Here is a 24,949-nt window from a genome sequence, read left to right on the forward strand (position 1 = left end):
CCTCTCATTGGGCTGCGGTACTGTGGCGGTAACGTGCGGTAGCGTGGAAATGGCTACCGCCGCAGTGCCGTGCACAGACCTCGGCGTACCGTCCTAGTGACGTCTCAGTGCCGTACCAGTGCCGGTCCACACCGCCGGCGTGCCGGTTGAAATGGCGTTTTTTTTTCAAAATTTGAAAAAAAAAACGCAAGTGGCAAAGTGCCGCGCGCTCGCCGGGAGCTTACCGGGAGCTCACCGCACGCGCTATTGTGTAAAAGTGATATGTCAGTTTCAAGGTTATACGTATATTCTATGACATGTTACCTTTGTTGCACCAAGTGTCATAAGTGAAAATCCTTTCATCACTTGAAATCAATTTTTGATGCGTTCTTAGAAATAATTTTGCATTGTATTTTGATCCATTGACAGCACAACGATTTCTGATTAATTGAAAGCACTGCCATGAATATGCAATTGGTCCATTTCCCTAGCTATTGATCTGTTAAGAGTTTGGTTAAACCTAATTCACTGCATTGTAGTGAGGTTGAGAATTGTAGCTGTAGATCCTCTGATATTTTCATTGGGATATTGCTTTATCCCACTGAAAATTAGATCTCTGCATTGTACATTTATTCCAGTACGGAAGTTGATAGACTAGTCGCTCAGGAAAGGAATCAGACCACTCGTCTACATGCACTCGCCCTGCTCTTGTGCCATTCAAGAAATACAGTGATAAACTGAACTTGATATACCAGTCAGGCACTGTATCTCAAATTTTACTCAATGTTTCGCCGTAAGGGGTGAATTAGAAGAATTCCTATTGATCGTTGATAGTCAAACATAGTTGATTAGATACTCTCGCTAAGATTAAGTAATTAACCTACTAACAGGACTATTAAAAAAACATACAACACTTCATCATTCGAAGAAGAAAATGACTGGGCTACTCACGTTCAGGTCATATTATGTAGACATGTTTGGCTTAGCCCCGCAGTTAATGTTAATACCGTTTTGGATATACATTTCAAGAAAGTGCGAAACTCACGTTTCTCCCTGGCTGGAGGGAACCACTTAGAAACATTAGTAAACTCCACACATTTTATAAAATCAAAAATCACTTTGGCAGGGAAGACTATATATCACATCAAATCATAATAAACCAATAAGCATAACTACACTGAGAATCAGCGCACGTTGTCTAGAAGTTGAAAAGGGATCGACACCACAACACACCAGGCACTCACAGATTGTGTCCCACGTGTTATGAAAATATTGAAGATAAATTTCAATTTGTAATGGCCATCACCTTTCTCACTTATGGCAAAGAGACAGATGCGCTATTACAAAGTATTAATACTAAGACAAACTTCAGCCTATCTGGTACACAGAACGATATGTCCCATGTATTGTTATCATGTCCAACTCCTATACCACCTACATAAATCAATTTCATTATACTTCATCCAAAAAGCGAGGGAAAAGATAATCCATACATGGCTTTATTGTAATTCATACACTGTTATCGATAATGTTTTGTACAGTACTTATAATTGTAGGATAGGTTAGCCTTGCAGTATTGTTGATTTAGTGCCATATATTGTACCATATACGATTGTCGAACAATAAAGTTCATTCAATAACTTACTCATCTGGGCTTCAAACGCAAATGCGCCGCACGTCAGTGAGAGTGCAAATGAAAATTGGTGAAAGAAACGCGACGGTGCCGTAAAAATCTGCCGTGGCAGTGCCGCCGCAGTGCCGTAGCCCAGTGAGAGGGGGCCTTTATCTGTGTCAAGTCAACATTCTACTCAGGGGATGTGATCACGTGACCTGTTGACTGTACGTCAACTGTTTGCCCACATGGCCTGTGAAGTGAATGAGTCATCTGATACGGCCTGCTGATAAACAAACATTAGTCACCTCAACTCAAGGCAGCGCAGGCAACTCACACCCGAGAGAAGTCACACCCAAGATGGCTTGGAAACTAGGGGTTCTTGTCGCGCTACTGGCTCTAGCATGCTGCTCATCTACTGTAGCTGGGCAGGACTTCTCTGACAGCTTCTATGAGACATGGGGCTACTACACCCAGCTGGCTCAGCAGAAGCCGATCGACTGGAATTACACCTTATATCTGCGCTATGTCACTGGTGAAGTGCAAGCCCCTTGTTACTCTCAGAGCGAACAACTTCACAACGACATGCTAGCTTCCAAGGGTTACGCGATTAACAGTAAGTCAGACGCCGTGTTCATACTCTCGATATTCCTTAGTCATTTTGCATGCAAGTTCTTAAACTTTGATGAAAGCAGCCATATGAGAAGGAAACCCCTTTTGATCCATAAAAATTTAAGAGATTAAATCGTAGCTGCAACATCAGTATCACGCAAGTTGTGTGCCTTCAAAAACGACTCCGGCGATTAGCCTCTATCAGGCTCCACATGTCGCTGGAAAAATAGTAGAAATTGGCCAAATAGACAGTCTTGAGAGGAGTATATGTCGCAAACTGTACTCTTTAGCGGACTGACTCCTCTGGCATATTTATCTGTCTATTTGGCCAATTTCTTCTATTTTTCCAGCAATATGTGGGGCCTGGTAGAGGCTACCCGGTGATAAACAACTACTAGTAACAGATTCTGACCATCTGGGGCTCACTAGAGCATAACCTTTATCCCGTCGTCCGTGATAGTCAACAAACTTTTCAGATGGGTGGGACCGGTGCGACCGATATCCTGTGTTTTGTTGCAAAGGCCTGATTACATCAAGTTCTCCCTGGATTTGGGTCAATGGAAGATCCTACTCATACTAATTCACGGGGAAGTATTGTTTTTCCTCTCACGGTCTGTTCGTCTGTGTTTAGTTAGATATTTTCCATGTGGTAGTCGCGCTAACCGAGACAGGGACTAGAAGTGATCAATGAACACATGTTAATGACAATCTAATTTTCTAAGTCATTGAACTATTTAAGCAAGATAAACGACAAATACTGACGGAGGTATGAGATCTTCGAACTCTAGTTTGTGAGGTCTTGAGCTCATTAGCGCTGTCCTTCTGGTGACCCCGTCTTGTACAAATAGTGGCCTTGTTCATTGCAAACAAAGGTTACAAACATCATGACTACCTTTGCGACGGCAGACTTTTTTGTGCTACTGAGCTTATAATAAGTCATAGCGTTATACACTTCTCCGCAAGCTCCGAAGAGAACTAAGCCGTCTATTTCACAGACAACATACACACAATTAGGGTCACCGACGGGAAACGTGACTTACATTTGACCACGCCTGAGAAATCGGACATGGAGTTTTGCTATATGTTATGAAATAATCTTTGCATGCAGTCAATTGCATTCTTCTTCTTCTATCCCACACTCTATTTGACCTTCTTATTATTATTCCTTCAACAAATATATATGTGAAGGAATGGTTAAAGAAATAATACATCAGAAACAAAACTGTTCCTGAATTATGTAACCTCCAATGACATAGAAAGGCAGCAACCATTAAAACGATATTTGTTACATTCCTAATTTAAAAAACTACTTTCTTGTGACAAAAAAAGTAATCTTTTGTGCAGTAGTCTTTAACTTAAGATCGTACGTACATCAACAACGAACATGCTGATTGTGCCATTCATTCTCCCAGTGCTGGACAGCAGTGGAAAGTTCAACCCGACAGGCCTATTCCAGGGGCAGTGGAACGACTTAGGTAGCTTCGAAGGCTGCAGGGACGGCGATGAAGACTTGAATGTAGACAAACCCCCGGACATGAAGCCGATGTACTGTGTTGTGGGCTGGATAGGAATACCTCCGGTATGATACACTTCACTCTACAGATTTGTTCGGAGTAACGGTGCAATATGAGTCGTGTTTATGTACATGTAGATGATCTGCTGTAGCTGCAATATGTATATATGTGTGTGTGTGTGTGTGTGTGTGTGTGTGTGTGTGTGTGTGTGTGTGTGTGTGTGTGTGTGTGTGTGTGTGTGTGTAGCCTCCGATGCAGACTCCTCCCGGCTGTTTTCTTTTTCAAGTTACATTTTTTATACTATTACATTTTTTTTTCTTATTTCCCGGCCAGCAATAAGAAAAAAAAATGTAATAGTATAAAAAATGTAACTTGAAAAAGAAAACAGCCGGGAGGAGTCTGCATCGGAGGCTAGTGTGTGTGTGTGTGTGTGTGTGTGAGAGAGAGAGAGAGAGAGAGAGAGAGAGTGTGTGTGTGTGTGTGTGTGTGTGTGTGTGTGTGTGTGTGTGTGTGTGTGTGTGTGTGTGTGTGTGTGTGTGTGTGTGTGTGTGTGTGTGTGTGTGTGAACAACTATAGAAGTCATTAATTATCTCCATGAAAAATGGAGATATTGTTTTTGGCGTGTTTGTGTGTGTGTTTGTGTTTCCGGACTATTGTAGGCAGCATAACTCAAGAACCTCTGGATGGATTGCGATGATATTTTGAATGTGGGCCGGTGTTGTGAGGCCGAAATTCAAGGTCGATTTTGGGCCCCCTGGTATGTGACCTTGGTACTGCAGCAGAACCTCCGTTTTTGTATCTTTTGACCTGGACGTGCTGTGGTCTTGCTTTTTGGGTGGCAGATAGCTTGTGATGTAATTAAGAAATGGTGTAGGTTTGGGCCCCCTAGCAGCTTGCTCTGGAACTGCAGGGGCGTTATTGTGAAAATATTCTAAGGAGAATAACTGAACAAAGGGACAACGGATTTCCATGATATTCAGTATGCAGGTAGCTTAGACAGAGCTGTACACAATGAAGTGCAAATTATGCTAATTGAGGATTAATTTGCATAGATAATGAGGAAAATCTATATTTGCAGTGTTTTCCATTATAAGACTCAAATAAATGTAACATATGTAGTTTATGGAAAGTGGAGCATCAACAAATACCAATTATGCAAATAAATTCCTAATTTGCATAATTAATGAAAAAAACACCAAAATTCATCAAATTGGAAAATTATAGGACTGTCAATATTGCAACATGTGTAAGTAAGTAAGACACGTGTTTATGATTAAGCATATATTATGTAAATGTGTAAGTCATTTGCATAAATAGAATAGTTCATGGAGATATGAGGTCGCGGAACTCTTGTTGATCTTTGTGATTACGGTGTGTTGATAGGTGTTGACAGGATGAAGAATATACATTATGGGTCTCCTGCCAGCTTTCCAAGGCACTGCAGAAGTTCGTCCGGTTTTTACATCTTTCACACTGTTGTTCTTTTTGTATATGTAGGAACTGGGGAGTGGTGCTCTCTCTTTCTCGCAGGGACTCTGTGTACCCAACACTTGTAGCAAGTCTGAAGTTGTACTCCTTGCAAACACAGGTATAAACGTAATCAGTTCTCCTTGTTCCGAAACCCTGCTATGATTCTACTTTTATTCTATGTTACTAAAGCAATGGGTGTAACTTATCTAGAATAGAAATGACCCCATAGCAGAGGGCATTTGTAAAGGCCCTCTGATCATTGCCCTCAGAGGGCCTTTACAAATGTTGCGCACCTCTCCCATTGCTGATAGTTCATAGGGAAAACTATACAGAATCTGCGTTGTTTCGTTCCTTCTTAGGTCTCCTTGGCATAAAACCAATGCCAAGTTGGACTGTGGTAGGTGGTTTCTGTCAGCGGGAAGAAGACTACGCCAGCTATGATCCTGGAGCCATCGTTGCCATGTAAGAAAAGTTCTACTTTCCGATGGCTACTAACAACACTCTCTTATGTAATAGAGTGAAATACATGGAGACATATAAGTGAAAATGTGAAGCTTATGCACAGTTGCCTTATATCTCAGAGTAAGAAATACGTAATTGTGGCAACTGTGGTTGAAGATATCAAATCGTGCTTCGGAATTCATGGCAGTAAAAAGACTTAGTGGTGATCTTTGAATTTGACCAATTACCCGTGAGGCACATCAAAAGTTTTCTGTTTATACGGCCTTTCTACCATAAAATTCTTTTTGAAATGTTTTGACATTGTTGTTGCAGATCCATCATCGCCGTTATCCTGCTGATGTTGGTCATCGGTACCCTGTACGAGTTCATCATTACCGTCTGTTTCATGGAGGAGAAGGCGAAATCTATAGCTAGCAGTAAGTGGATATTCCTTTATGTGTTTTCATTGATCGGTAGTTTGTATGTTTGGTTGGTTGGTTGATGTTTGTTTGTTTGTTGGTTGGTTGATGGTTGTTTGTTTGCTTGTTTGCTTGTTTGCTTGTTTGGTTGGTTGGTTGGTTGGTTGGTTGGTTGGTAGGTTGGTTGGTTGGCTGGTTGGTTGTTAGGTTGGTTGATTGGTTGGTTGGTTGGTTGGTTGGTTGGTTGGTTGGTTGGTTGGTTGGTTGGTTGGTTGGTTGGTTGCTGACAGCGGTCAAATATAAGCTCATGAAATTTAACCTGAAAGTTGAAATACAACTGAAGGTATACAGATCGTTTCTTTTTTTAGTCCTTTCTCTTACTTAAAATTACTGCTCCACCATAGCAACACCGTCAGCAACAACAGTTTCTGGTTCCTTCAGCATATTGATTACTCGTCGCAAAAAAAAACTAGATAAAGAAATACATCAGCTGAATACTTTTTTGTACAACTTTTATTTCTTGCATGACCCAATGGTTCCTCGAAACAAAGGGTGTCACTAAAACTTGAAAACCTCATAGAATGATTTTGTATTCATGTATACCTTTGTTTTACCTTACATTTGTATTTCGACATTGTTGTCAACATGCAATTAGCCTACGGGCATGAATTTGCAATAAACTATTATTGTGGGTGTAAAACGGCACTTATAGTCCAGATACCAAAGTAGGGCAGACAGGTTTACTGCAGGCAAACATGGGGTTTGAGATGGTAAATTTAACAAGGGCGCGGCATGGCTGTGTGATTCATCAATTAAAAAAGTCACAAAGACATCTTAGAGTAGCACCGAACTCGGTCGTGAGTATTGGATAGCATTATTTAATTACGAACCCGGGAAAAGCCCGCATACATAAATACTCACGCAAAGTAGTAATGCTACAACTCTCATGTGATTTGATGTTTTACTGCAGGTAAGACTGGCCGGTTCCTGTTGTCCTTCTCTGTGTACTCCAACACTAAGAAGGTGTTCGACACATACCAGCCGCCAGGGCAAATCCCGGCGCTTCACGGCATCCGGGTTATCAGCACTTTGTGGATCATCTACGGACATACGGACTTCTTTGCCGATAACACAATAACAAGTAAGATGGTCATGGTTAATTTTATTCACTGGTTCGGCTATGTGTGTGACATAAATCCAGGTCGAATTTCTAGGTTGATCATGATACAATGAAAATTTGCATATTCATCAGAGCATATGTCATCAGAGCATGCAAATATCCAGACATTCTAGCTAAAAAGGGCCTAAAGCTCCTGTATCAGCATGAAAAATGATCGCCCGAGTCTGCGAACTTTAAATGATATTTTCGATAATCAATAATACGCTTGGTGTTCTCTCGGTCATCCCGGCCATTTTTAGGGATCTTCCAATGTTCGTAGGTCACCGAGATATACGCGCGACTCGCTGTCGATTTTTTTATTGGACTCTCTGGCGTTCACCAAATACGGCCGCAGCTCACTAATTGTGTGGCAGTGGATTAATGATTACAGTTCCAAAGTAATGTTTTCGCAACAACACGCTTGGTGTTCTCTCGGTCATCCCGGCCATTTTAGGGATCGTCCAGCTGTTCGTAGGTCACCGAGATATACACATGATCCGTTGTCAATTTTAGAATAGGACTTTTTGGCGATCACCAGATACGGTTGAAGCTCGCTGATTGTATGTCAGGGGCTTAATGATTACGGTTTCAAAGTTTAACATTTTTGGCATCATCTGATGTAGAGTTTCAAGCTGTTGATCCTGCCTTTTCTACAGCAAACAAAGGAACGAAGGCAGAATGGTACAGCCAGTGGTGGTATTTTGTAACAGGGAGCATGGACATGTCTGTGGACACATTCCTACTGCTGAGGTAGAAATTCAAAACTTATCTCCTTGCAGAACAATCTTCAATTACTCCAATCGCATAGCAACATATGAAGTGCTGTGTGTCTCCTGTTTGGTACCGAGTATCAAAACAAGGTGATGAAAGGACAACGAATAATTTATTGTAAACATGGTAATAATCTTATAGTGATTTGTTTATCTTGTGTTATTGTGGACTATCAAAGATGAACAACCAAATGGAGGGAGAGTTTTATGGAATATAGCCGTCCCAAAGACCATCAAATGATTTGTTCCCATTCTATTTAAACATGTTAAGGACAATCACAACTGTACATGTCCCTAACGTTCCTCCACAGTGCACTCCTGGTGTCCTACCTGTTCATGAAGCAGCTGAAGAAGAATGGCGGCTCGTTTACTGGGAAGGACTTGCTTCTACACTACCTGCACCGTTACTGGAGGTCAGGATCTATGACTATGTTTTGATAGTTGAGTATAATTTGTTCTCGTACTTGAATGTTTGATTAGGACGTGACCTGTGTGGTTGATAGTGTTTTATATGAAATAGGTAGAATGAACATGCCGATACTGTCCGTCCAATATCCTAACAGATTTCGTCAGGGGGACTCCGGGCCCATTATGTTGAGAGACATACGTACATGCATACATACATACATACATACATACATACATACATACATACATACATACATACATACATAGTCATACTCTAGGGAGTTGAAGCGTATACAAAGTTCTGCTTCCAGTATTCTCGGTTACACATCATTGAGAGACAAGCTGCAGTAATGTATTGACTACTAGTATATGTACCTGTACGCCACAAATAATTACTCAAGCAACTGGATAAAATGTTGAAACAGTCAGAAGTTTCAGACAGCATCCACTGTCTTTCGTCAGTTACTACCTGGATGTCTAACTTTCATCAACGTATATGTACCTGTGTTCTAGGTTGACCCCTGTGTACGCCTTCCTCATCATGATCTTTGCTTGCTTGCTGAAATACATGGGGACGGGACCGGTCTGGGCTAGTCCTGAGAACCTCGCCATGGGAAACATCAACGCCTGCCAGACATGGATGTGGACAAACCTCTTATACATCAACAACTGGGTCCTGGGGGAACAAGAGGTGGCGTATATTATATAATGAATGCTGCAAATGTACACTGGAAATCATGCTGTAAAAAGTACTAGTGTTCTTCTAAACATTGACTATTCGCTCGTGTAATTCATATCAAATCATATAATATCATACCATACCATATCATATCATATAATATCATGTCATGCCATATCATATTATATCATCTAGTTTGAAAGGTAGTAGCTTCTATTTCCTACAGTTACAATTATGTCTAATCTTCATCGACGTATTTCCTACAGTGTTTCAACATTTTCCGCCGAAACTCGTAGTGAGGAATTCTCCCCCCCCCCCCTGATTCACTAAACAAAAGTGTCACAGGGTAAACGTGTGAAAATAAACAATAAGCCACTGCATTTCTAAGCAGACTCAGACTCATGGTTCCGGCATATATGTAGTGTGCGACGAGTTGAACAGAGTCACCACTACAGAGAGTTGTAAGTCACTCCAAATCGACGGTGAGAGACCTGCGAGAACCCATGATAACCAGACTCATGAATTTTACCTATTTTCTGATCTGCAGTGTTTCGGCTGGGCGTGGTACCTTGGTGTGGACATGCAGCTTTACGTCATAGCTCCGGGCCTACTGATTCTGCTGCACAAGTACGTATCAGTGGACGTATCTGTACTCACAACAACTACTATTTTTGGACATGAATACGTAGCAAGGCAGGAAGACAAGAATTTAAGACCAATGGCAAAATGGAGCAGTTTACTGGACATAATGCTGCATGCAAGTTTTAAGTTTTTTTGACGGTTGCATTCTGCACCGAACCCACTGGAAATGAACTATTTCATGATCAGTTCTTCCTTCCTACTTTTCAGGAAGCCGAAGCTGGGTTTAGCTTTGATTATCGTTTTTCTCACGGGCAGCATGATAGCCACAGGGATCATCTACCATTTTGTTGTCAAGTAAGTACTCTCGTCGGAGTTGTGACGGACCTCGGTTGTACCTACTACCATTTGGGCTTACGACGTATGTAACAGTTACATCGGAGGATAAATTATACATCATCGCCAAAGCAAACGTCGGGTGCAACGATCACCTGCATCTTTGGGGGTATTAAAGATACATGTTTGCACATGCACAAGAGATAAACTCGTTATTTTTAAAACCCTTAAGCTGCCAGGTTTTTTAGCCAAGTAAAAATCAAAAATGTTCGACCCCTGACCTCCCTCACGAAACCCGCGAAACACCCGGCGGCGCTAACTCCCCTAACTTCCCGGCTTCGCGCGCTACACGCACGCAAAGCTGTTTTGTTCTGGGGAATACCCTATCCCGGTTATAACCGAGTCCAGCACACAAGGCATATTTCTGTATCCCTAATTAAGTCGGGACTGGCAGCTTAAGGGTTAACCAAAATGGATCCGGCTGATGCATGATTTTGATTGAAATATTCTTTCCTTGTGTTGCTAACTTAGTATGGCGGGTGGGTCGTATTTCGGTTTAGTCTACACAAACACTTTCACCCGTGCGGGACCGTACATGGTTGGACTACTGCTGGGTTACATTCTCTTCAAGACCGGCCGCAAAGTACCCAGCACCCGTCGCACCAAGGTACGCGAATGAGAAATGCATCTTCAGTTCTGATTTGTTTGAAAAAATGAAGAATCCAATGGAAAATAGTGATAGATACTGCGCTAATGCATCTGGTGTATGAGGTTCAAGCTGGGATTTCACTGTGAAAGGATTGAAAACTTATAATTAGACCGTGTTCATACTAAACCTATCGTAGCCGGTTGTATCACCATAATTGATATCAATGATCTTAAGCTCGAGAAAAGACGCTCTGGTGATTTCGTCTGCGTCTATATAAAACATTGTACACAATTAAACAGAGATTGTTATAGATTGACACGTAAACATTAAAGGCCTTTGCTTACATGTATATGTTTATAACGGCTATAAGATAATTATAACTGATTATAATGTTGCCGCGTTCCCTCAGGCCCTGATGCTGTTGGGATGGTTCTGTGCGACAGGCGTTGCCGTGCTGTTTGTTGTTGCCCCCCAGTTCATCGGGAGCCCTTTTTCCGTGCTTAACTCCCCGGCCTGGAGGGCGTTTGACAGGACCATGTTTTCCTGTGCTGTGGCCTGGGTCGTGTACGCCTGTAGTGTTGGATATGGAGGTACGTACTTCAAAGCATCGAGCTTTTCACTTCAAACAATGAGGTTAATTTTAACCTCATTGCTTCAACCTGTATTGCTTCACGTACCAAACAAGGGAACCCTTTGCTCTCTGGCCTTCTTTCTTTAAGTTATCGAGTCATGAAGCCAGGTCAAATATACACGTAAGGACATAATGCACACATGGCACCTGTTGATCATGAATGTTCCTTTGGTTTCCTAGGCAAGTGTAAAATAGATAAGATCATATAAGCCTGGTGCCATCATGGTTAGTTTACATAGGATATGAGATACACTAAGCTTGATGTGTTTTGGGGCTGCCATCTAGTCATCTGCAGATTTGTTTGTGTGTCCAGAATCGAAGAGCAGAAAATTGTTCTCGTGTGTATTTATAGATATTTATTCCATACTACTTTCTTGAGGTATCATCACGGAGTTCCTGTCCTGGAGCGGATGGGTGCCGTTGAGTCGTCTGACGTACACTGCGTACCTCGTGCATCCCATCATCATGCATGTCTACACCATGTCCCTCAAAACACCACTGTTCTACTCGGCCACTAATTGGGTGAGATGGCATTGCAACTCATGACCTAAAGAAACCATTAGACAGTACATAAGCTTTGTACGTCAATCATTGAAAACAAAGCATTTGTTCCATGTTTCATACATGGCTGCAATTGGTATTCATTTGCACCATACCCTTGTCTTCTGCAGTGGTTCTACTTCATCGCGTACGCCTTCATGGCCTTCCTGTGCGGCTTCGTTGCCTCCATCATGGTGGAGTTCCCGTTCTTCGGGCTTGAGAAGCTGATCTTCCCCCAGCGCAGAGGCAGGGACAGCTCGAAGGCATCAAAGAACGTGGCCAACGAGGCCGAGGCACAAGACAACCAAGCTCTTGAACTCGGTACGGGAGGTTCCTGTATGAAAATTTTGAATTTCCCAGGGTCAGCTCGGGGTCGTGCACTAAAACGAGGCTTTAGCTGACTCATCCTACTGTAAGCCTGTATTGCCATATAGGTATACCATTTTCGGTAGTACATTTCGCCCCTCTAAGACAAAATACTCTTGATACAACGTTACGTGCCTTTCATACGTAGAAAATATTGTTTTGGACATTTGGACTTACTTTTGGCTAAATTTGCATCGAATGTCTTTTTTGCTTGATTACTCAATTTGGTCTTTTTTCAGAACAAACTGGCAGTTTCCCCGACAAACTGGAGAATGGTGAAGGTAACGGACAGTTGGCAGGAGCTATCCCAACAAACAAGGAGCAATTCAACCTCAAACTTTAGAATTAAGTTTTAAGAATAACCACTTTCATGATATTATCCAATGTTACTGTGAGTTTGAGACCAATGTTTTTCTATCTAACATTATAGATACATAAGTGTATATGTTTCTATACATCATTTGTTTTGTCATGATCTTTTCTATATACTATTAGTTTCCATGCCTGATGATATGGGCCTTAATTTTGGATCTATGATGGCACCTGCAATTGTACTTTAAGTATATTGCATACACGAGACTTGCATGTGAAATGACAAATGGTGTAAGATTCTTTCAGAATTTTTAAGGGTTAACTGGAGATTATGCGTAAGCCTTTGTCAGAGCATTTTTGCGCAGGTGTTTTTTCATGATAGACGGAAATGCACAGGCTTGGTACCACAGGCTATATTGTCCCCTTTGTGGAGTTTTTTGTTCTTGATCTGATTAATTGCCTATTCGTATCAAAGATATGTTGCCTATCATTTACCAGAAAATAACGCGCACACTCTAATTTTCTGTTAAACATCGGTATGACTTGTATAATATGTGAATATTCTACAAATACCCGAACTGAAAGTACATATTTATGTGGCAACAGAAATCAATAGATTTGTAGTCCTTCCAGTATATTGGTACCAGATACTAGTATATGAATGGACACTCAGAATGCTTGAGTAATAAAAAAATGTCAACCACTGGTTAAACTAATAGCCATCACAGCCTTCTTTAATTCAGAAATCGTACATGTAACACCCCAAGTTTTCTAGCAAAGTTTCTACCCCCAATATAGTCATCTCATACAAACTCTCTATATAGATATATATAATTTCATAAATTTGATACAACATATGCTGTGCAATTAAGATGTGCAAAAATAAAGTGTTACAGCGATGTGAACAGATTTCACAAGAGCACCTCTTGCTTTACATTCCAAACATGGAAACATTCACTTACCTTACCATACATAAGTGCTTCTCTTAGGTGTATATATTGGTAAAACCCAAACAACAAACCATGCTACTCCCATCATGATATGTGCTATAAAAACAGCTTAGACAGCAGTTGGATAATAACTGTACAAGCATCTAAACATGTCAGTGGCATGCATCTATACAAGATCCAAAGGAACAGAATTAAATAACGACTGCGTTGTGACATTTCATGACAGACCTGTGCTCATTGACATTTCTATCATACTAATGCTTTGTGATTAGTTACATTTGTTGGGTAATTACAAACCTAGATCTTCTGTTAAAGGGCGTATCTTTAAGCAGTGACAGAACATGTTCAAGCAATGTGCTGCAATGGATGTGAAACGTATAAATTTACTTCCAGGACAAACTTTGATTCCATCTACTGAAAGATAAACTGTGACAAGACAATCTCAACTTTTTAAGTACTTCTGTTATCAAATTTCCCTTAATGACACCTTAAAAAGGCTCAAGCAAACTTTTTCATATACATGATTGCACAATTTGCATGTCAAAAAATGTAAATTCGGTAATTAGAATAAAGAAAACAAGTGAACTTTCTCCTTTGCTTTTTTCTGAAGATGCTGTGTAGACCTGGTCAGTCATGTACCTTCTCCAGACAAAAATCCTGTTGCATTCTTGTACAACACATACTCCAATAGGGATAAGATCAGGATAGGGTAAGAAAATAAAGATATAAAATTTTGGCAAGAAGAATGTGTTGATAAATTTGCATGAGAACAGAATCAGAACGTTCAAACCCCAAAATTGCACTGACACTTTATCCCTCCACACACACACAATCCTATCTTGTCCCTTAATCTTGGAGAATGTGTGGATACTCTTTTTAAAAAAAGTTCAAAACTTACAAGTTTGACAGTTAAGAACAATATACATGGTTACCAATTATGTAAACCGAGTTGTAAACTTTTCATGGAAAGGTGCAAAGCTTTTATGAAATGTGGCAAATGATCTTCTACAGCAATAAACAAGTCTTTATAAAATATTATCAAACATTATGTAAACCTACTGCCACCATTATGTGATACATTTTCATTTTCCCTTATCACTGTACATGTTGGTCTAATGCTAGAGCAGTGTTTGACATTTTTACAGCTTGTCATACCATGAACATATGTTCTTTCTTTCTATGTCTTACCATCACTTCAACAGGAAACATACTGCAAAACTCTTGCATTTCACCATGTCAAAAAACTTAAGCGCTGCAACATCAATTAACGTTACAAGCATGTCTATGAAGGTTAGACATCCAGGTAATAAGATGCCCAAGAAGACAGTTATTCATAGCCTCTACCAGGCCCCGTCCTATCGCTGGGAAAATAGTAGAAATCGGCCGAGGTAGTCCGTTATATAGGGTAGTCCGCTATACAGTGAAGCTCCATTATCGATGGACGGATAATGGAGCTTCACTGTATAGCGGACTACCCTGTATAGCGAACTACGTCGGCCGATTTCTACTATTTTCCCAGCGATAGGACGGAGTCTGGTAGAGGCTATGTTATTCATGCAACTGGACATATTTTGGAAACCGTTTCCAGAGTCTATCCAGTTCTTGAATAACTGTTTTCTTGCGAATTTACAAGTAAGCATCTTGTAAAATGAATTTACATTATATGTAACCATGCAGAGCTGCCAAAACCAAACCTGTGAAATGTTGTTTGTTCTTTGGTGGGCTGGGTAGAAGGCATTTTCTTACTTTTAACTTACACACATCAAGCCTGAACTCTTCATATGTTAAAGTTGTGGCCATTATTCTTTTTACATTTTAGCACAGTCCCTCTTTTTAGGACTCATCGTCTGCATCTTTCAGGCATATTAATAGGGACACAATGCAAATTTCTATTCACCAATAGGACATGTATTGTAGCATCTATCTCAATATGTACAGCTCTGTTTGCTAGTTTTGGCTTCATAATGCAGCCAAAGTGCTTTCCTGTCAACATAATCTGATAGAAGTTACAAGTTCAACAATTGACATAAACATTTTGAAATTAGATATCTCCTTGCAGTGATAGAATAGGGGAGGGGTCCTCTCAGAACTCTTCGTGGACAACTTTTGCATAGTTTGCCATCTTGCTCCCGATGAAGAACTGACAGTTGTCCAGAATTTCGGCCAGCGAAAGTTTTCCGTCGTCGTTGGCATCTGCGACCCTGATCATCTGGCGTGCCTCGTTCAGTGCCTGTTGGTCGCTGCGTGGATCCATGTAGGCCTATAGACAATACAGTATGTTAGAGTCTGTCATGGTAAAGTTAGCACAAAACTTTGGAGACTTGATTTTGATCAATCATATCTCCATTGCTACTTTATCAATTATATCGTATCATATATCATTTGAAACCTTGTGTATTATCCTTTACAATGGCATCCCATGTGCTATGATATACATATATGATTTGTGCAGCAGGGATGCATATGTGAGGTAAGCTAGTCCTGAGAAAAAAGTGCTGAAATTTCCCACAATCATATGCCTGTTGTTTTTTTAGATGATGGGCGTTTTGTTTCATATCATTGGAAATCTTTTCTACTGTCCTTTAAAATGATACCCGATTTGCAATGATCAGGCTCTTGTGCGATGAGCACCATGGCTGACTTTATGGGTGGGTTCCCAAAAAAAGTGCAGAGATTTCCCTGCCAGTATCAAACACTCTGTTGGCAGGGAAACTTCAGGACATTTGTTTTGTGACCCAATCACTTAATCAGCCCTGGTACTCCATCCATGAATGTATGATCAGAGCAAGTGGGTAATAGTACTTTTGTAAAAGGTCAAGAATAGGCTTTCCCATGGTATATTACATATTGGGATTGATTTAGGAACAATAAAGTCTTCCTCCTGTCACAACACAAAAGCATAAGTCTAAACAAGTTACAAGTTAAGCTCCATGACCTCATCAAATGTCAAAAGCTAAAATACAAAATGGGTTTGTAACTTATTCAATCTCCCTACTGAAAGTCAATGAAAGATTTGAGTGTTGAAGGTCATCATAAAAGGCAAGAAGGGTGATCTCATTTATATACCCAAAGTCCTAAATCCATATAAAAAACTAAATACTAGTACTACTGGAAGGAAAAATAGACGTTTCTGCACTTTCAACTGAGGGTCCAAAGAAAAAAATTATTCCAGACATGTTGTTTCTGACCTCTAGTTCCGTGAGTGTGACCTTGCCGTCCCCGTCTGTGTCCATGACCTCCTTGAACTCCTCCCTGCGCTCGACGACCCAGGTGTCCTTACTGTCCTCCACCTCCTGAACCTTCGCTCCGTACGGCATGGACACAAACTCAAGCAGGGTCAGGATCTGGTCACCGTTCTGATCTACAATACAGTAATAACACAGGGTCAGGATCTGGTCACCGTTCTGATCTACAACACACAAACTCCAGCAGGGTCAGGATCTGGTCACCGTTCTGATCTACAATACAGTAATAACACAGGGTCAGGATCTGGTCACCGTTCTGATCTACAACACACAAACTCCAGCAGGGTCAGGATCTGGTCACCGTTTTGATCTACAACACACAAACTCCAGCAGGGTCAGGATCTGGTCACTGTTCTGATCTACAACACACAAACTCCAGCAGGGTCAGGATCTGGTCACTGTTCTGATCTACAACACACAAACTCCAGCAGGGTCAGGATCTGGTCACCGTTTTGATCTACAACACACGAACTCAAGCAGGGTCAGGATCTGGTCACCGTTCTGATCTACAATACAGTAATAACACAGGGTCAGGATCTGGTCACCGTTCTGATCTACAATACAGTAATAACACAGGGTCAGGATCTGGTCACCGTTTTGATCTACAACACACAAACTCCAGCAGGGTCAGGATCTGGTCACTGTTCTGATCTACAACACACAAACTCCAGCAGGGTCAGGATCTGGTCACCGTTTTGATCTACAACACACAAACTCCAGCAGGGTCAGGATCTGGTCACCGTTTTGATCTACAACACACAAACTCCAGCAGGGTCAGGATCTGGTCACCGTTTTGATCTACAACACACAAACTCCAGCAAGTTCAGGATCTGGTCACCGTTTTGATCTACAACACACAAACTCCAGCAGGGTCAGGATCTGGTCACCGTTCTGATCTACAATACAGTAATAACACAGGGTCAGGATCTGGTCACCGTTCTGATCTACAAAACAAAACTCCAGCAGAGTCAGGATCTGGTCACCGTTCTGATCTACAATACAGTAATAACACAGGGTCAGGATCTGGTCACCGTTCTGATCTACAAAACAAAACTCCAGCAGAGTCAGGATCTGGTCACCGTTCTGATCTACAATACAGTAATAACACAGGGTCAGGATCTGGTCACCGTTCTGATCTACAAAACAAAACTTCAGCAGAGTCAGGATCTGGTCACCGTTCTGATCTATAAGTATAAAACAAAACTCCAGCAGGTCAGGATCTGGTCACCGTTCTGATCTACAACACACAAACTCTAGCAGTGTCAGGATCTGGTCACCGTTCTGATCTACAAAACAAAACTCCAGCAGAGTCAGGATCTGGTCACCGTTCTGATCTATAAGTATAAAACAAAACTCCAGCAGTGTCAGGATCTGGTCACCATTCTGATCTACAACACACAAACATCCCAGATTTTTTTAAATGTGTGCATTTCCCACAATCACATGTCTGTTGTTTTTTAGATGATGGGCAGTTTTTTTTTTTTATCTTGGAAAGCTTCTCTACTGTCCTTTAAATGATACCCCATTTGTAATGATACTTTGAAGCAGTGAAGATTACAGTATACTATACAGGATACAATAGTGTTTCAGAAAAATTTTTTTCTCCTTAACACCTGATGTCTGATGATTGTTGCTACCAGCTCTGAACACAATTTTCCATCGCATATGTAGTCCAGAAAAGTGAGAGTAGGACAAAGCTTAGAGATCCTTACCTAAGTCATGCAGTATCTCCTGAACCATGAGACTGAGCATGCTGCTGCTGTGTTCTGGGTGGCGGAAGGCCAGAAACTCTTTCTCATTCAACAACTCGTCCCGTGGGTCCTCGTCTGCCTGCAGGAATCTGTCATGGTCCCTCTCTAGGTCCTCTTCATCTGAAACCATGTGCGAATAAAGAGCTGATTTCAGTCTTATGTGATTGCATGGGTACTATGACACATTGGAAAAGAAGCATACCTAAAGTGGTTGGGTAGTCTGTGTATCTTGTTGCTAAAAAATGCTAACATATCTGGTGTCAGTAGTGAAATATGAGACCACTGAAACTCTTTGTCCTATTTTAAGTATTCAAGCACTAAACCTTTTTCTACACAATGACATTTCACAGACTGACTATAGGTGTTATGTTTATGCAACAAATTACAATCAACAGCAGAGACACTCTGGGGGGAGTATCAAAACATTCTTGGAAAGGGGAACATTTTTTCCACATGTTATGCACGCTGGAAAGCACAACATCATTGACACCGAAACTAAATTCTTGAGTAAGCCTAAGCCATTTTAAAGAATTTTGTCTCCTACCATCCACGTCCATCTCAATTTCAGTGTCTTGTTCGATGACCTCCATGACCTTGTCTCTGTCGTACCCGCGACTCTCCAGGAACTGTAGACGGTACTCGTCCCAGTGTAGCGTACCTGGGACAGAGAGAACACTAACAATCACACACAAACCATGCTCACACACACACATGCATATACAACAAGTCACAGAAATTCATCAAGCATTTTGATATATAGGATATTCCGATTGAACCGAATGCTATCTAATTGATACCATTCAGGCATTCTGAATTTTCATATTCAATAACTATGGACGTAATTGAACGCAAATCTTAATATCTAGAAACCTAATGAGAATCATACATGCAGTTCTTTAATGTAAATGTATCTTTTTGTAATGTCAAGTTAACGCAGCTACTAAGTCAGTTTTGCACAATTGTGCACAATGTAATGGTTTTTATATGTGTTTACTTTTCTGAGTTAATACAATGTATCTAGAGAGGACCCGTAATACAAACATCCCTGTGGTTTTGTTGTGTCAATTATGTATACATGTCTCACAATATGGGTACTAGTACTACATTAGTAGCAAACCCTACTATCAGTCTGGATTTCATGATACTGGATACTACTTTTGTCCATGCTTGTACACAGTGTTGTGATATGTACAAACATCAATGACAAAGCTATGGTTAGATACTGTTGTACAGTAGTGAGTGCTACAGAAATCATTACTGATTATTCTACCATCTTTGTTCTGGTCGACCTCCTGGAAGTGTTTGCTGTTCTCCTGTTCAGCCTCCTGGAAATGCTCCTGTGTTTTGCTCAGGATCCAGTTCTGGAGCTCCTGTTGTGTGAGGAGACCTTCATGGTCTGGATCCGTGGTATCTATCCTGCAACAAACAATACCAAACTTCGCAGGGACAGATAACAACAACAACAACAACAACAATGACAACATCATGCAAGCTTCAAGACACCAAGGGAGATCCTAGAGAGATCATCAACAAGAATCAAGTGAAACCCAGCACCTAGACTAGAGACCACGTCTAGCAAGAAAATATACAATGTATGTTAAGCAAGGACAACAAAAACAACAGATAATAACGAGTCCCTCAGTATATACCAGGGGGTTTCTAGACACAGTTGAGTATGATTGTTTTTGCAGCTCAAACGTAACCAGAGATTGAAATACCATCTGCCAAGGATGTTGAATAGAGACCTCATAACCTTGTAATGCAATTTGCATCTGCATTACAAGGTTAGTGGAGGTAAAATTTGCGGAGTAGTACTAGTTGGAATGCTGGGAATGGGTGGTTCAACTACTTTAATTTCAACCAAGGAGGTTGAAACACAGTATTTCTCAAGTCAAGAGCTCGAAAATTCATCATTCGGCAATTGATCATGAATATATATCTAAAATTAACGTTATAAATAACATATAACTAAAATTAGTAAAATGTACTGCATACATTTGTACCTTCACACAAAGTGATTATTGAGGTACACTGTATTCACAGTGCTGGGGGAGGTCGGGTATACACGGGAAACATGTCGGGAATACATAGTCACAATTCTCTGGGAATGTATCGGGAAACGTTAACAGTTGTCCCCCCGCATTTTAGGCTGGTCGGAGCACCATCGGTGTTCCATCGGTCGATGTACATTTCCCGACATACACACGGTAATTTTTCGATGGTCTCAAAATTCCTGATAAGAAACCCATGTTTTCCCGACAAATTTGTCGGTAATACGTCGTTTCTTTTTCCCACAGACTTCCGATGCCGGTCGTCAAGGCAACAAGTTACAAACACGGCGGAGGGGACTCCCCGGCTTGGATGAAACCATGGCAACGGCGTTGATTGACGTGTAGCCGCTGTACTGGTTACCATGGACACTGCATGATTGACAGCAGAAAGACAAGCACGTGGTCGTCGGGGCATGCAGCTTAATAAAAAGGAAACTTCAGACGATAATCGATCAGCTGTTCTCCAGCACCATATTTGACATTTACGGATGTTAACTTTTATTGTTTAGTTACAAGACTTAGTTTGTACGTAGTTTGTAGTAGAACGTGCGGAACTCGCTGTACTGTTTGTTGTGTCAATAAAACTTTTATTACAACCGGCAAAAAATAAAATATTGAAAGGAACGATATTTCCGTAGAAGTCTGTAATCCGCAAGTATGGGAAGCATAGTTAAGATATTATAATCGAGGAAACATCGATAAATTCTTAATAACCAAGGAAATTCATGTCAAAGGACGCGGAAGCATAAACCCGGGATCGAACCTGCAACTCGCGGCGCCGTACGGCAGCCATTTGTTCGCAAACGCAAGCGGCGTATCGCGGTGAGCTAGATATTGCGGCGGGGTAACAATACCCTCAAACCACTTTAGTACAAACGGCCCATCACGTGGGGTTCCGCAGCTGCAGTCCGTAATGAATATACTTGCATTGTTCTACGGTCGAACGTTACGTGTTTCTGTTTGTTTTCTTCAATTCTATTTTAACATGTCACTCATTTCGTTTCATTAATAAATATTAGTTGGTCGTCGTTCGCTAAAAAAGTGATAATATAAAGAATTGACGCGATTTCATTTTAACAGACGACAAGTGCCCATATTATATACGTAAAATAACGAGCGTGATTGTAACCAGCGCTGATAGCTCACCTGGTAGTGTTGTTGTCCATCAATCCGAAGCAGGCAATATGTGCAGGTTCGAGCCCAACGATCCATTTTTATGTTTTATTTTTCTCTGTTACAGTCAACATTACTTTAATTTATTCTTTATCTTTCATCATCTTATGTTTATATTATCATGTTTAAATTTTTGTTATTCTTTATTTTTTTAAATCAACCTCTGCTCCTTGATGAAGGTCTCAGGGTGTTGTCTTTGCACTTCTACTAATTGACACGTCGTTTTGTTCTGACGGCGTCTTTGCCAACGCTAACAAAGCACGTGAGCCATCATCAGATATCTTTCCTAGCCTGGTTGGGACACTGGAAAAGAAAACAAAAATTGGTTGTTACTTACAATTGGAAACAATGGCGATGCATTTTTATTGAAACTAGAAAACATCCCAACAGTTTGTGAACAAACGTTCTTTTTTAATTGTTCGTGGAGCCGTCAACTCCTAATGGCCCAAATCGCTGTACTTTTGATTTTTGCGCTACGTTGTGTTTGGTTGAACTGTGGCAAGAATCAGCAGTAAAACTGGGAGGAATATTTCAATATTCCATAATCATATTCGTTACATGAAAATAAATTGACAATATAATTCCGAATCCCGTAGTCACTAGTCAAGTCGCAGCATGTTTTGAACGTTACAAATAAAGTCGCTTATCCAGTGCGAGATTCAGTAAAAGTAATGGAATGTTTGATAAAACCTCATTGATATGACCATCATAACACCCCGGTTTCCATCTAGGAGTACTAATACTTTTCTTCTCAGTAGTCATTCGTTTCTCAGTAGTCCTTCGTTTGCCGTCGGTGACAAGAAATTTATACGGGCAAGACGAAAGTTACGGATGCTGCACAACTGAGTTGCATCGACAAAGTTCGTTATCCCTCTTAATGTTTGCAACTTTCATTTCGTAGTTTGATTGTATTTCCTGATTTATTTCAGCAATTTACATTATCATATTATTTCAGTATTTCTTCTGTTGTTCACATACAGCGTACTAAATTACCGTGGTCCGGAAAAATGCAGCCGATGGTGGTTAATCCGTCTCGATGCTTGAACTGATGTGGACCAACTTCAAGTTCCTTCAGATCTACACAACATTAATTCGACCTGTGTTAGAGAACGGCTCACAGGTGTGGGGAGGACTGCCTCGTGGGCTGTCTGACGAGGTCGAGAAGGTACAGAAAACCTGCTGCAGGATTATTGGAATCCCCTCCGACTAGCTGCCAACCCTGGAGAAGCGGAGACGCGAGGCATCCGTGCATGAGTTCGGTAGGGTGGTGGCGGACGAAACACACCCCTGCCGGCACTTCCTTGTGAAATCCGGAGACACTAAGTACGATCTAAGACAAACTTCAGCCAACAAAGTACCGTTGAGCCGTACGAAGAGGCACGAACAGGTCTTCTTCCCCAGAACTCTAAAATTGATGCAACAATGAGCCAAAAGGTTACATTGATTGCCATGATCTCTATATCTGTTAATGTTTTAGCTTAGTATTTGCACGATGATCGCCAACAAGATTATATATATCTAATGTGACTATGGTAAGCGTGCTTTTAACAGATTTTACATATCTATTGTGACCGTGTCAAGTGTGATTACTGTTATTTTGTTAATAGAATATAATTTGTGAAAATTTTATGTGAGTTCATGTTAGCTTTCCGAACTTGTTAGTTCCGGGGAACGTCAGGTGTTAGTGTTAGTGACATGAAACAAACAGTTGGAAAAAACCAACACCGAAGCAAACAAACAAACAAACAAACAAACAAACAGATCAATACGAAAGCAAACTGAACGGGAACAAAACGAATAAATTAATGAACAATTGTCTTTTTATTAAAATGAATCGATGTGTCCGGAAAGTCCGTCCCCATCCTCAAGCATGGCCGGTATAACTGGCACGCTGGTTGTCACGAATCTGAAAAGACGAATATGGAATACATGAGATGTAGCTATAAACAGCATAATGTAGTGGTCAACTATCCACGAATAACAATAGCGGCGGAGTTTTAAAAAAAGGACCCCAAACAAACAAACAAACAAACAAAATTATCTACCAACACGGTAATAATTCAATGACCTGGTTTGCCTTTTGACGAAAATATATCAATGAAAATTTACGGTAATTAGAAAACAATGGAAAAAAATGTCTAACTCGTCCGACGAGATATTGCTACATTATCGTAATAATCGGGACCTGACACCCATCATGACCGCGAGTGACCTTTTGCGTGAAAACCGATACATGCCCGACATTCGTCGGTAATGTATAGGAAGGCTATCGGGAAAGCAAGGGGCGAACTCCATTGATTTAGCCTGATTTCTGGATCTGTATCGGGTTCAACATCGGTAAAAGCTGCAGGGAAAAACCGACACAAATCTGGTATTATTCCGTTACCAACACGACATACATCCGACCTCCCCGAGCACAGTGATTTAGTAACTCACCTAACAACTAATCGGACGTAACCTCACATTTATGCACGTACTACAACTGAAACGTATACACGATTAGACCGCATTTATTTAGAAGTATGTATATCCTCCAGATCGTAGCTAAAACTGCTCTAAAGTCTGACTAACCTTTTAAAGATGTCCTTCAGCCTGTCGTCGATGACGTGGTGCGGGATTTGCTCGATGTCGTCCTTCTCTTCGCCGAGGAAAACTTCCTGGTGGAAGTCTCTGTTGAGGTGTCCGTCCCGCTCCATTCGCACAGCGTCCAGGTGGTCGGGTGGGCTCAGCTTGTCGTCCTCGCCGTTCTTAGACGTACTCTTGTTCTTCCCATCGAGAGGTCTGGCTCTTACGACACTGCAGAGTCCAAGAAAGGCCACGGTGGAGACGAGATAAAGGCACAAGATTGTCCTAAGCTGTCGACAAACGCCAAAACAACCCCTGGACGCCGCCATTTTGATTCCGTGGGGCTTTTGTTGACCTTTAACCTTTTGTACAAACGCTGATCATGGGTATGATTACACAGCAACCTCCTTGGTAATCTCCAAGCAGATCTAATGAAGCTTCATCTGCCAGTTGGATACGGTCTTCTAGCAACCATTAGATCTGCTTGGAGATTTTCTCCTTGGTTTGATTGATACCAAGATACAAAACGTGCAACTAATGACCTTATGTGCATAATCAATATGAAAATGCTGCAACGCCTAAGTGGAAAATGATGGGAAATTCATATTTGTCACATGCCAGTGTATTAGTTAGGTAAATATCACAAGTTTAAGATTATGTAATAAATGTGTAGTTCATTGACATAAAATCTAAGCTATAAATATTTCATTGGCGTATGAGATTACCGAGCTCTAGTTG

General features: G+C 41.0%; 2 protein-coding genes across 2 annotated transcripts; one reads left to right on the forward strand and one right to left on the reverse strand.

Moving 5' to 3' along the window:
• Positions 1 to 1,915: 1,915 nt before the first annotated feature.
• LOC136444063 (O-acyltransferase like protein-like) lies at positions 1,916 to 13,385 on the forward strand. The gene is made up of 16 exons (XM_066441524.1): positions 1,916 to 2,207; positions 3,616 to 3,782; positions 5,215 to 5,305; positions 5,547 to 5,649; positions 5,962 to 6,065; positions 7,018 to 7,188; positions 7,863 to 7,956; positions 8,288 to 8,389; positions 8,898 to 9,075; positions 9,611 to 9,690; positions 9,913 to 9,999; positions 10,510 to 10,645; positions 11,037 to 11,217; positions 11,638 to 11,780; positions 11,930 to 12,119; positions 12,404 to 13,385. The coding sequence occupies exons 1-16, from the start codon at positions 1,952 to 1,954 to the stop codon at positions 12,505 to 12,507; spliced, it is 2,187 nt and encodes a 728-aa protein (XP_066297621.1). The 5' UTR covers positions 1,916 to 1,951; the 3' UTR covers positions 12,508 to 13,385.
• On the reverse strand, positions 13,184 to 24,569 carry LOC136444064 (45 kDa calcium-binding protein-like). Its single transcript, XM_066441525.1, has 6 exons — positions 24,218 to 24,569; positions 19,693 to 19,838; positions 18,967 to 19,080; positions 18,384 to 18,542; positions 16,615 to 16,787; positions 13,184 to 15,686 (listed from the first exon to the last, which is right to left on the reverse strand). The coding sequence occupies exons 1-6, from the start codon at positions 24,538 to 24,540 to the stop codon at positions 15,510 to 15,512; spliced, it is 1,092 nt and encodes a 363-aa protein (XP_066297622.1). The 5' UTR covers positions 24,541 to 24,569; the 3' UTR covers positions 13,184 to 15,509.
• Positions 24,570 to 24,949: the final 380 nt, after the last annotated feature.

Source organism: Branchiostoma lanceolatum, chromosome 10 (genome assembly GCF_035083965.1).
Source record: "Branchiostoma lanceolatum isolate klBraLanc5 chromosome 10, klBraLanc5.hap2, whole genome shotgun sequence".
Taxonomy (NCBI): Eukaryota; Metazoa; Chordata; class Leptocardii; order Amphioxiformes; family Branchiostomatidae; genus Branchiostoma; species Branchiostoma lanceolatum.

Excerpts from the sequence above, each read along its gene's own strand:
- LOC136444063 (XM_066441524.1), top strand. The coding sequence starts at position 1,952 with ATGGCTTGGAAACTAGGGGTTCTTGTCGCGCTACTGGCTCTAGCATGC. Across the intron at positions 9,691-9,912 it reads CTACTGATTCTGCTGCACAA|GAAGCCGAAGCTGGGTTTAG; the intron begins GTACGTATCAGT and ends CCTACTTTTCAG. Across the intron at positions 11,218-11,637 it reads CTGTAGTGTTGGATATGGAG|GTATCATCACGGAGTTCCTG; the intron begins GTACGTACTTCA and ends TACTTTCTTGAG.
- LOC136444064 (XM_066441525.1), bottom strand. The coding sequence starts at position 24,540 with ATGGCGGCGTCCAGGGGTTGTTTTGGCGTTTGTCGACAGCTTAGGACA. Across the intron at positions 18,543-18,966 it reads AATTGAGATGGACGTGGATG|ATGAAGAGGACCTAGAGAGG; the intron begins GTAGGAGACAAA and ends ACATGGTTTCAG. Across the intron at positions 16,788-18,383 it reads GGAGATACTGCATGACTTAG|ATCAGAACGGTGACCAGATC; the intron begins GTAAGGATCTCT and ends ACTGTATTGTAG.